Raw genomic sequence first — 12,465 nt, 5'->3', positions numbered from 1 at the left:
ATGCTTCACTGAGGCTACTTAGAATCAAACAAGTGCATAGCCAATACTCATAACTTTGAATACAAAAATGATGCACAAATACAGGCAGCATAATCATAACCAGCAAACTATAACCTTTCCATGGACACCCCACTGGACCTCCTCTGTACAAGACCTGGTGCAACCATAGGACCCTGGTTGCAACAATGATCTGTACGGTCACAGTTCCTGTCAATAACATCACAGGGGGTGAGGCTCGGCGCAGGTGGGGAGTCTGGGTATGAGGGGGTCTGGATGCATAGGGGTGGGGTGGATGGGGGAGAAGCTCCACATACAGTGATCTCTCCCCCTGCAGCTGAGGTGTGATGTGTGCAGGAAGCAGGGAGTTGTGGGGAGGGGAGTTTGCAGAGCTTCCTGGAGCTGGGGTGGAAATCTGGGGGTGGGTCTGACCTCGCCCTGGATGCTGTGCAGAGGAAGAGGAAGTCCCATCCTAACCAGACCAGCTGGGGCAAGCAGCTGAGCTCTGCTCAGGGTGGGACCCAGCATTCCGGTCTTCCCAAGTCCCATACCCTGTATGCGAATAGCATATTGGGTTGCATTAGTAGAAACATTGCCAGCAGATTGTGGGAAGTGATTATTCCCCTCTATTTGGCACATCTGGAGTATTGCGTCTAGTTTTGGGCCCCCCCACTACAGAAAGGATGTGGACAAATTGGAGAGAGTCCAGCGGAGGGCAACAAAAATGATCAGGGGGATGGGGCACATGACTTAGGAGGAGAGGCTGAAGGAACTGGGCTTGTTTAATCTGCGGAAGAGAAGAATGAGGGGGGGATTTGATAGCAGCCTTCAACTACGTGAAGGGGGGTTCCAGAGAGGATGGAGCTCAGCTGTTCTCAGTGGTGGCAGATGACAGAACAAGGAGCAATGGTCTCAAGTTGCAGTGAGGGAGGTCTAGGTTGAATATTAGGAAAAACTATTTCACTGGGAGGATGGTGAAGCACTGGAATGCGTTACCTAGGGAAGTGGTGGAATCTCCTTCCTGTGAGGTTTTTAAGGTCAGGCTTGACAAAGCCCTGGCTGGGATGATTTAGTTGGGGATTGGTCCTGCTTTGAGCAGGGGTTGGACTAGATGACTTCCTGAGGTCCCTTCCAACCCTAATCTATGACTCTATGAAATCCAGTGCCCCAAGCTCTAGCTTTTGGAAAGCTGAAGGCAGGGAGGGCTTAATGGCCTAAGTGTCTAGTTTGAAATCCCAAGACCCCCTGGAACCATGGGGTCAAATCCAGACAGTGCTGAGCCCTCCCCATCCATCTCTCCCAGAGGGATACATGGGATCCAATGTCAACCAAAACATTAAACAATGGAGGTCTTGTCTGCTCTGCATCAGTGTTCACAACCAATGTTTGCCCTGATATTCTGGGCAGGATAGAGTGGTGGAGGGCAGATCTATCAGCCCTAAAATGATGAAGGCTCTGTTCCCTACGAGCTGAAAAAGGGTGACCTCAAGTTAACTAGAGACACCTAGGCCCAGTTAAGGGCTCCAGTGACCTTTAAAACCCCCTTTTCTGGTGAGAGAGGGGAGGGGAGAGATGAGAGACAGGCTGCAGCCGGGGCAAGGGCGGGGGGAAGGAGGAAGGAAAAGCTTCCTCTGGCTGGAAAGCAGTCTCCCCTCCCTATAGGGAAAGAAACAAAGATAACGCTGCTTGGGGAAACCCTGGCTAGTAGGATCCTGTGCAGTATGGTAGCACCCGGGAAGAAGAGGCAGGGAAAGCTTTTCTGTTTGCACTGGGGGACTCTGTTGTTTTGCTGAAAGGGACTTCTTGGGCCTACCGTGAGGCCCACCGTATAAGAAGGGAAAATAGAACAGGAGTGAAGAGGAAAACCTTCCAGAGTCAGACTGGTTTATTCCAGCCCCCATTGCCTTGGAGTAACGCAGAGGCCGGTGAGGCATGGGAGGTGCCCTGCCACATCCCACAGTTGTGCTGTGTGCCAATGATTTATACGGCTGTTGCCTTCCACTCAGAGGCGGCTGCGTTTCCGTGGTACCTTTGTGTACATGCCTGTAACATGCTTTGGGCTGCGAGGGCTTGTTTCTTTCCTGAGACGCCCATTCTCAGGGCGGTGTTCACATTCTAGAACCGACGTGAGACAAAAATAGAAAGTTCTAGAGTTAATGTCTCTGAGCACCCAGTCGATAGCCTTGAACCTTCAGCACAGGACAAACACGAAGTTCTTTCAAACAGTACACTCACCTTTTACAATAGCTTCCCCAGCAAGCATTTGGCCGTGATGAGATAATCCCAACTGCTATCTACCTTCTCCCATCAACCAAAGCAGTTCCAGAGGGGAGAGTCTACTGCCAAACTTGACTACAAAACCCATACTTATTTAGTGAAACGTATTAAAATCATCTTTGCCCCAGCGCTGTTCTCTGGCTGTTAACCTTAGTGACGAGAGGATCAGTAAGGATCTTGAGATGGTTTGATGCCGTTCCATTACACTGCTTGATTGAGGATCTAGACTGGCTAATGGAGATGAGGCTGGTTGGAATTGCCATTCTCCTTGGGATGGCAGATGTTCTCCATGCCTTTGCAATCATGGAGAAGGAAGATGTATTCAAGAAAACACCCTGCCCAGCCTTCCTGATGTTTGACAATGCTGCCTACTTGGCTGACATGAGTTTTGAGCTCCCTTGTAAGTGCAAGCCAGAGGAAGTCACCTCAGTCGTGTGGTACTTCCAGAAGAGCATGGGCAGCCGGCAGACCAAGGTCTTAACAGACTTCGATGGAACCATGTTCTTGGACTCAGGCCACATCCGTGTGGGCAGCCACATGCTGAAGCGCTTCAGCATTAGGATGTTCAGTCTCATCATCTTCCGGGCCCAGGTGGAGGATTCAGGCCACTATCTCTGTGGTACCAAGGAAGGGGACTTCTTCTATGGCTATGATGTGGATGTGCAGTCCTCCAAGGCCATCACTGTGGCCTTTGAGGACAGGAACCAGCACCCACAGAAGGATCATACAGAAGAGCATTTCAGCTTGTTCACCACCTTCTGGGACTGGACCAAGTGTGACCGCTGTGGAGTGAGAGGTGAGCAATGGAGAATTGGCCTCTGCTACGTGAAAAGTGCCTACCTCTATCCCAGGTACCGCACAGTCCCGACAGATGTGGTGTCCTGTGGCTCAAGATCTGTCCCTAGGCGCTTCCAGGGCACCATCCGGCTCAGGAAGCCTGAGGTTGTCATCCGAAGCTGCCTGAGGCCTTGTGTAAAGAGAAAGGGCCCCGAGGAAGGAGTGCTGTCCATCTCCAATCTCATTGCAAAGGTTGGCCAGAAACCCTGGCTGCCCAAAGTCCCCATTCAGTTCCACAAGCAACACCTCGGCAGCGGTCTGATAATTGCTTGCCCCGGGGCCAGGCCAGAGCATGCAGTGGCGTGGGACAAAGATTCGACTCGACTGTACCGCACCAGCTTCCTCATTGGGGTCAACAAAAGCATGCGGGTCTTCATTGACCATGGCAACCACCTGCACATTCGATTTACCCAGCTGGACGACAGGGGCACTTACTACTGCTGGCGTGAGGGGCAAATGGTTGCTGGCTTCCGGCTCTCCGTGCGGTTCCAAGGTGACCGTAAGCGAACCCTCGATGACCCTGAGACGAGATATGCCATCAAGGCCATCCTCACAAGCTATGTCCTCATCACCATGGTGTTCGTCGGCATCCACATCAGCCGCTGCTGCTATTATGCGTTCAGATGCACTCTCTTGGGGTAGCCTCGCTGACGAGCGCTGCCTGCAGGCCAGGGAAATTATTTCTCTTGTTTGTTCGTGATTATGTCTTGGAACATTTTCGCTTGGGCTATTGGGAATTTTTCTAATGCACGTTAGCAATAAATACAAGCAAAATGCTACCCGTGCATGTTCATTCATTTCCTTTCATTGTGGAGAAAGAGAGAACTGAACCCTAATGAGAACGGCATTCAGCTTGTTAGAGACAGAGTCTGGGAACCAGGTCTTCTGGGGACTGTTCCTGGCTGTGCCATTGACCTGCTGTGTGACTTTGGGCAAGTCACTCAGTAAAATAATATGAATATTTTGCACTTACTTAGGGCAAGTCTACACTAGAAGTGCTACATCAGCACAGCTATGCCGCTGTGGCACGTCTGGTGAAGATGCTCTATGCCCCTGGGGGAGCTCTCCCATCAGCATAACTCCACCTCCGCCGAAAGTGGTAGCTATGTTGGTGGGAGAAGTGCTGTTCACACCGGCACTTAGGTCATTGCAACTTTCGTCGCTCGGGGGGTGGCTTATTTACACTCCTGAGAGACATAAGTTACGCCAAAGTAAGTGGTAATGTAGACAAGGCTTTATTTTTCCTAGCCAAGGGTCTCAAAGCATTGTATGAAGACGGTTAAGTACCTTACTATTATCCCCATTGTACAGGTGGGAAACTGAGGCACAAGGGGCCAGCTTTTCAAGGGCTCAGCAGCCAACATGCACCACTGTGTGCTGGGCTCTTCTGAAAGTCCAACCCTTTATCTTGGCATCTAAAGGGGAGCTGAGCTCTTTGGAATGCTTCCCCCAATTGCAGGTGTTGAGCCCTTGGAAATTCTGGCTCTAGTCTGATGGCTCCAGCAGCAAGTCAGTTCAGCCCCTCCCCAGAGCACCTGTTTGTAGGCTCCTCATGAAGGGTTCCTGCTGCTCAGCTCCCCCATCCTCATTGTCTCCCCTGTGCTTGGAAAAAGTTACCCTCGGTTCTTCTCTCTCACGTTCATACCCAGAACCATAGGGTGCCCTGCGGGGAGAATCTCCAGCCTAAACCCCCAAGCCTCAGGGTGGGGCACAGGTAGGGTGGCCAGATGTCCCGATTTTATAGGGACTGTCCCGATATTTGGGGCTTTGTCTTATATAGACACCTATTATCCCCCACCCCCATCCCGATTTTTCACACTTGCTGTCTGGTCACCCTAGGCACAGGTAGGTTCCTTATCTCTCTCCAACCTCAGTGGGCTCCCTTATCTGGGGCCTACAATGCATTCTGGGGCATGCCTTGGGTGATGCCAATGCCATCCAAAGGAGGCAGCTGCGGAGTCCCCAGGAGAGCACCCAGTCTGTGCGGCTGAGACCAGGAGCCTTCTGCAGCATGGCCAACCCCACAGGTTCAAACGTCATGAGTCAGACTCCAGACTCAGGAGACTGGCCCAAAATCATGTGATTTAAAAGACCATGATATTGTGGGTTTGGTCTGTCTTTGACTGAGGATGGCCCGCCCTGCACACGGGTGTGGGTGATGATCAGTGCAGCCAGCACTCATTTTACAGCCCTGATATTTCAGTGATTCTGGCCCCTGTTTCAGCAGCAACCACCCCCATGTCTGCTCACCCTGGTCCAGCAACTGATCTGCCCCACATCAGTTCTGCCCTGCACCCTCTCAGCTCTGTTCCTTGAGGGGCTCTTCACCTCCCTCTCCCAGGCTTGGGGGGGCTGCAGTAGGGTCCCCTCTGCCCATTCCAGGCTTGGTGTGTGTGACTCCAGGGGCTCTTCAGCCCCCTTCCCAGGTGTGTCCTGCTGAGGGAAGGGCAATGGGGCAGAGGCCCCGTCCTGTCCCCATTGCTCACAGGAGGAGGTGAACGGAGGGAGCAGGGCTGCCCTGAGCTGCTCACTCTCTGCTCCTTTTCCCTCCCTTCCTGTCAGAACTGGGTTCTTGGCTCCTGAGGGGAGGGGGTAGAGTGCTGCCAGTTTCCTGCAGCACCCATGATTGGCTGTTCTTCCCCAGTAGGCAGGGCAGTGGGGAAGACAGCCAATCAGAGGGGGTTTCCCCCACGCAGGGCTGGCATTGGCAGCAAACCCACGTGGTGGTGAAGAAGTTGCGAGGGCTGGTGACGCTGCTCGTGGGAGATGGCCAGTGCCTGGGCGAGGGGCCTGCACTCTGACCATCTGCCCAGCTCAGGGTTGTTCGCTGTCAGAGCACAGCATGAGGGTCACTGCTGCTGCCCTCCAGGCTGCGTCTAGATGAGGACTGAAAGGGTGGATTAGCACACGGAGACCAACAGTGGGACTTTAACCCAAGGCAGCTGGTGGAGTTAAAGCCGAAGTTTTAACCAAACCAGCCAAGGCCCTGGTAAGGTCAGGGTGCCTTGTCCACAGGAGCAGCAGCTGCCACCTTCCAGCAGCAGCCCTTTAAATCCTGAGGCCCTAGGCCAGATGGGGGCGCTGTCCATCTCGCTCCCCTTTTCCTTTGTAAGGGGTAAGGCAGGTGTTAGTGTGGTGATGCTGGCTGAGCTGCTAAACCTGCCTAAATACTGTGCCAAGCTCAGGCTGTGCGCCAGGCCCTGTAACCCACGTGCACCAGCGTGTCACGTTACGCCCCATGTCTTTGGGGCAGGGCCTGTCTCTCATGTGTCTGTGCAGCACCCAGCAGGACAGCCCCCTGACCTTAGCTGGGGCCTCTAGGGGTGCTGCTGCCATAGAGCTAATGAATTATAAAATAAAATTAATTGACGGGGATGAGAGCGCTCTCTGGAGTGGATCCCGGGGCACAGAGGGCACTGCAGGCCCTGCCATCTGTGCTGCCTCTCTTCCAGCTGCCAGCCTTGTCAGTGCCCGATTGCTCTCCCCTGGGTGCTAACTCCCTCCACCCACTTCTCTTTTGGAGCCTGCCCGGAGTTTGGCAAGGCCAGGGTAACCAGTGCGTAGGTACTGGGGTGCTACACTGGAATGTGTCAAACGCCTTGAGCACTGCAGCACCGGGTGTTGCAAACTGTGCCTAGTGGAGAAAGATGCTTGTGTCTGTAGGAGACTGGCCACATGGGGTGCCATGCCAGTTCAGGCAAAGAGTCCAGTCATCCAGCTGGCCCAGTCTCCAGCCATGGTCAGCACCAGCTGCTTCAGAGGAAGGTGCAAGAATCCCCTACTGGACAATGGTGGAATAACCGGGCCTTAAGGGAAGTGTCTGCATAGCCCTGTCAGTGGTTGGTTTATTCTCTGAAGCAGGAGGTTTTATATACACTTTTTTGCCTCTCTCATGTAACTGTGGATGGTCTCACGCATTAGCCATTGACATTCCACCAAGCTCCTGTCTCAGTGGCAGGCTGTGGCAATGAGTTCCACAAGCTAAACCATATTGTGTGAAAAAGCATTTCCTTTTGTCACCTCTCAAGGAGCTGCCTTTGAGTTTCTCTGGATGTCCCCTGAGACAAGGTCGAGAGAAGCAGTTGGTTTACCTTAGTTTGGATCTCACTGTCATGTTCCCTAAATTAAAGAGGACTGGTCTTTTCAAACTCTCCTCATATAGAAATCGCTCTAGGCCTCTGCTCTCTTTTGTCACCTGTCTCTGAACCTCACTTGTGCTGCTATGTCCTTTCTGAGACAGGGTTACCGACACTGGACACATTAGTCCAGGTGAGGGTGAACCACTGATCTATATAAAAGTATTAGAAGATTTGCAGTGCTACTTACCATACCTGTCTGTGCATCTTAACACTGTCTGCCAGACCCTCCAGGGTGTGTGTTGGTTCACACCAGTCTCACTGGCGTGTGTCTTTTCACACCAAACCCTCCGACGGTGTGTTTCACACCAGTCCCACCGGTGGTGTGGATCGGTTCACGCCAGTCCCACCCATGGTGTGTGTTGGTTCACGCCAGTCCCACCCATGGTGTGTGTTGGTTCACACCAGTCCCAGCTGTGGTGTGTGTCGGTTCACACCAGCCCCACCTGTGGTGTGTGTTGGTTCACACCAGTCAGTGATCTGGGTCCTTGTTTGCTTTTCTGCCTACTTCCTGCACTTTGAGCACGTGGCTCTTTCCTGAGGGACTGCGGTTAATTTGGAACCTGAACAATGGGCATCAGTAGGTCGGATTATTCCTTCCAATGGGCTTTTCCTTGCAATCGACAACACTGAGTTTCATTTGCCATTGTGTTACCAGTTCACCCTGATTGGTTGGGTGCCTCTGACTTTCCTGACCTTTTTCTCAAGTCAAGGGAACTTGGTGTCAGCTGCAGATGTTACCACCTCCCTGCTCACTCCCTTTTCTAGGTCTGGGACATTGGGGCAATATGCTGAAAATTGGCTTTGTCCCAGCTCCTCCCTGCAGCTCAAGCCTGTGCTTTTGCTGCTAAAGTACCCAGGTTCAATCCTTCTTCCTGTCTCCTGAGGCATGACGGGATCTCTTCCCTGCTCTGTCCAGATAATGCTGCCTGGCTGCTGTATTCCACACGAGGGTCACACCTATAGCACTCATGTGCCTGTCCTGCCATTTGGGAAAGTTGCCATATTATCTTGGAGCCAATTGGTATCCGCTGCCTATTTCCCCTTCTGCGTCTGAGTTCCTCTCACAAGCCCCATGGCACCACAGCATGGCTGGGTGTTGGCAGCTCAGAAGTAGAACATCTGGAGTGTTACGGATGGGGCTGAAGTGCATTGGCAGAACTGTCATGGGAGGACTGTAGCAGGGAGTGCTGAGCTCCCCATGGAGACGCTCAGCAAAGACACTGGGGCTGGGAGCTGGACCTGCCATAGGGCAAGTTTCAGGTCAGGATTGAGCTGCTTTGGCAAAAGCTGGGTGGGACCGCAGGCCTGGAATAGCAGGGGGCCTCCAGGCTGGGTGTGAGGGGCACTGGCGGAGCAGAGGGTTGGGGGGATGCCAGCTGGGACTGGTAGAGCTAAGCTTGCCCAGGAGCTGCCCACTCTAGTTTCTTGCAGATACAACCAACTGCTCATTTTTCTGAGTGCTGAACGCAGCCTCCCCTGGTGCGGCGCAGAGAGATTTATCCAACCAGCACAAAAGCAGTGCTTGCTTTAGCTTTATTTCTCGACTCAGGCTGCTGCTATTAGCATATGAATTCAGTAGCCCCACGCAATGCAGAGCGCAGAGCGAGGGTTCTATGCAAACGACACACAACACACCTGCTCCCTGGCGCGCCTCAGGCCACCTCCTACCTGGGCCCCCCACACACCCCAGGCCTTCCAGGAACAGCCCAGGGCAGCCAATTCCTGCAGCTCTGGGGACTCTGTCTCTGGTTTGACCCTGGCCCTCTCTGCGGCTGGATTAGGGTCTGGGCTCTGGAAACAGAGGTTCTGAGGCCAAAGGTCCCTGCTCCATAAATGACGAATGAGTTGGGGCAGGGCTCCATTCTGGGGGCCCATGTGGAGACACTTTGAAGGGTTCTGGTTTTAAGAAATGCTGGGCACCCACCTCTGAAAATCCCCCAGATCCCCAAAACCTGAGCTGCCCAGAATCTCTGATCTCTTCTGAACAGGTTGGCACCCGGCTGGGAGAGTCACTCCAGGGCCCAGCACAGCTGCTGCAGGTGCCTTGCAGGGCCACGTCAGTGCCACCATCCCCTCAATGCTCTTGTGGAGACTCTACAAGGAGAGTGTTGTCTAGTGGGTAGGGCACAGGCGTGGGAGCTAGGGTAGCCAGGGGCTACGCTGGCTCTGCCACCGCCTTGCTGGGTGAGCTTGGGCACATCACAGCTCTCTCTGCCTAAGCTGGCCCAGCTGCACGTACGGGATGATAATATGCCCCTGCCTCTGGGGAGCTGCAAGGTTGCGTGGATTCATGGTGATAACCTGCACTCAGAGCCTGCGAGCAGTGGAGCTAGCGGAGGGGCAGATGAATGGCACTAACTGCTCCTGGAAGCAGCCATTAGATCTTCGCTCCTAAACCAACCATGCACAAGGGAAATGGGGCGGAGGGCTCCTAGCACCGGGATGCAGCTAGATACGGCAGCCCTGGGTCAGGAGCGGGCAGGCCCAGTCTAGCAGGCTGAGCACTGGGGAGGTCATTCTGAGCAGCTTTTTGATGAGTTATGACCGTCCTGCCCTGCGGGGTGGCTGGCTCACATTGGCTTGGCTGGAAACTATGTGTATAGCGGAGGCCCGCAGGTTCAGGGCAGTGGAGCAGGGCTGACCTTTCCACCCCACGCACGGGTGCGCTCGCAGGATTCGCTGCCCACGTGTGATGGCTGGCAGGGTCTTTGCCAGGCAGTCCCAGCTGACTGGGCTCCTATGGGACACAGAATATGTAAACTCTGGGCCTGCTGCCGCCCCCCTCTCCCGCTGCCCATCTCCGCGTGAGGCTGCAGGGTGGCAGGCACTGGGGGCGTGTTGGCATGCAGATCACAGGCATAGCCTGGCCCATAGGGGGCTGCAGCGCAGCTGGGGCTGGAGTGACAATGGAGCCCCCTTCCTCCCCAACGCAGCTATGGTCACTAGGAGCATCTCCTGCCCCTGAACACACAATGGGGCTCCCAGACAGGCCGGCCCCATCCGGCTCCTCTCTCACCCTCCAGTCCCTTTCTCTCCACCCTCTCCATTTTCACATGCATTAGAAATGTCCAACTGGGGGAAGAAGCACTGGCTGGTTGAGATCAGCCACCTTGCTGGCTCTACACCCATAGTCACATCCCTGCACTGTATTCACCCCGGCTGCAATGCAGCCACCTCTGGGGCAGAAGGTGGCAGCTGTTCACCGGCACACACCACTGTCCAACAGTTCAGGACACACAGAGAACAATCCATAGAGAGAGTTCGACATAGAGTCAGATTCTGCCACCCTCCCGAGCCAGAGCAGTACCTCCCTGAGCCAGGCACCCTCTGCTGGCACTGCTCCACAGAGTGAGCGTTTCAGAGCAACCCCGTAGGAAACCGGGAGACAAGGGGCCCCGCTAACAAACCCTTCGCACTGGGAGGGCGCAGGGACCCTCCTGGGCTTTAACTCATGCTGCCAGCCCCTCCTGCCGTAGGGCCTGCTCTGTGATGGCTCTGCCCCCTCCCAAACACCAGTGAGCTTCCCTCAGCCTGTCTGGGAGGGAGGAAAATACCCCCCCCCCCCACACACACAGATGGGGGAGCTAGCAGCCTGCTCTGCTCCCAGGGGAGCCAATGGCAGGGAGCGCCTGACCCAGTCCCGAGCCCCTGAGCCCCTGACCTGGCTGGTCTTGGCCCAGGCTGTAGCCAAGCAAGGCACAGTCAGCTCACCAGCTCCCTGGCTCTGCAGTGCCGCTTGGAGGGGCCGTGACAGCGAGGGCTGGACACCGCCATCACCAAGCAGGGCAAACCTGCGCCTCACTGCTCGGCAGGGCCCCGCCGCTCATGCCCCTCGCAGCTGGCCAGCCCGGGGTCTGGGAACAGGCCTGGATTAAACCACGAAGCTGCCAGGAGGCTGCGGCCCGCAGCCCTCCCCTCATGATGGGTCTGATGTCCTCTGTGCAGCCTGAAGAGGCTTTGTGGCCTCCTGCCAGCAGCAGGGAGCTGTTTCCCTGTGAGGCTCAGTCCCTTCCGTCCCCTCAGCTCCTCTGGCTAATCTGCCTGGTGCTCAGTGAGCAGGAAACATCAGTTCCAAGCCCTCAGCACAAAGGGGGGACATCAGCCAGCCCAGCCCCCCCGTGTCCAGGGCTCCTGCCTCCAGTTCCAATCAGCTCTCCTCCACGTTAGCCCAGCCGCAGCTCCTGGGCCGGCCAGGGCCTTCGGTGCAGCGCGGCTGCCTAGTGCCTTTGCCTCCCCCAGGCCCACCGCTGGTGCACTGGGCGGCAGGTGCTGCTGCACCATCCCATTGCAGGGGCCAGGAAGCAGAAACCCTGCTCCTTTGGGCCCAAGCCCACCACAGGGAGGGCAGCAGCATCTCCCGCCCTGGAAGCCTTTCAGCCTGATCTCCAAGAGGCTGGTGGGGGGGCGTGAGGGGCTGTGCTGAAGGAGAGCTGCTCTCCACAGCATCACCCCCCCCTTGCAACTCCATGGGGGTCTCCCTGGGCCAGATCATGGGCGCTGTCAGCATTAACCCTGGGCAGACTCACACTCAGGGCCCCTCCTACTTCTCCTGGGGGTGCCTGGGCCTGAGCCGGGGTCAGGGCCTCAGCCATCCTAGGGGCTTTGAGATCTGCACCTCAAAGCAGGGGGTTGGACTAGATGACCTTCTGGGGTCCCTTCCAACCCTGATATTCTATGATTCTACGATTCTATGATCTGGGGCAGGTGGTGGGGTGCAGCCAAATCCCACCCCTTGGCTCCAGCAGGCCGTGGAAACTCTGCAGCCGCCGGGCCAGGGATCTGGCCCTTTCTGTGGGCATGAGCTGGGCCTTCCATTGCTTTGCCTTCCCTGCGCAGACGGCCTCCTGCAGAGCCCCCCAAGGGAGCCGGCGTTCATGGGTTTCTGGGTGGGCCCAGCACAGCCCTATCCCTAGGTGAGCTCTGGCAGCCTCAGCAGGGCCTCAAACACCAACAGGCTCTGGAGCAGCTCAGCAGGCCTCTCCCAGAGGGGCGCGACTGCCGCGGACCAAGGCAGAGGGGAGACGGGGCAGGGGCAGCGGGAGGGAGAGACGGGGCTCGGAACAGTGTGCAGCGGTTCTAAGGGGCGCTGGTTACTCTAGCTCCTCGGTTAGGCTCGTTAGCGCCACTCTCCGGCAAGCGAAACACGCTCCCTCCATGTGGGTCCCTCGCAGCAGCTGAGCCCTCCTGGTTCCACATCAGAGGGGCTGAGTGTCAG

General features: G+C 55.6%; 1 protein-coding gene across 1 annotated transcript; it reads left to right on the top strand.

Annotated features, from left to right (window-relative positions):
• Nucleotides 1–2,495: 2,495 nt before the first annotated feature.
• On the top strand, nucleotides 2,496–3,779 carry FAM187A (family with sequence similarity 187 member A). The gene has a single exon (XM_077806130.1). It carries the CDS (start codon nucleotides 2,509–2,511, stop codon nucleotides 3,751–3,753), a length of 1,245 nt encoding a protein of 414 aa, XP_077662256.1. The 5' UTR covers nucleotides 2,496–2,508; the 3' UTR covers nucleotides 3,754–3,779.
• Nucleotides 3,780–12,465: the final 8,686 nt, after the last annotated feature.

This window comes from Eretmochelys imbricata, chromosome 27 (assembly GCF_965152235.1).
Source record: "Eretmochelys imbricata isolate rEreImb1 chromosome 27, rEreImb1.hap1, whole genome shotgun sequence".
NCBI classification, from domain to species: domain Eukaryota; kingdom Metazoa; phylum Chordata; order Testudines; family Cheloniidae; genus Eretmochelys; species Eretmochelys imbricata.
This window is presented reverse-complemented; position numbering and strand designations above follow the sequence as displayed.

Bases quoted from the DNA above. Each gene is read 5' to 3' on its own strand.
- FAM187A (XM_077806130.1), top strand. From the start codon at position 2,509: ATGGAGATGAGGCTGGTTGGAATTGCCATTCTCCTTGGGATGGCAGAT.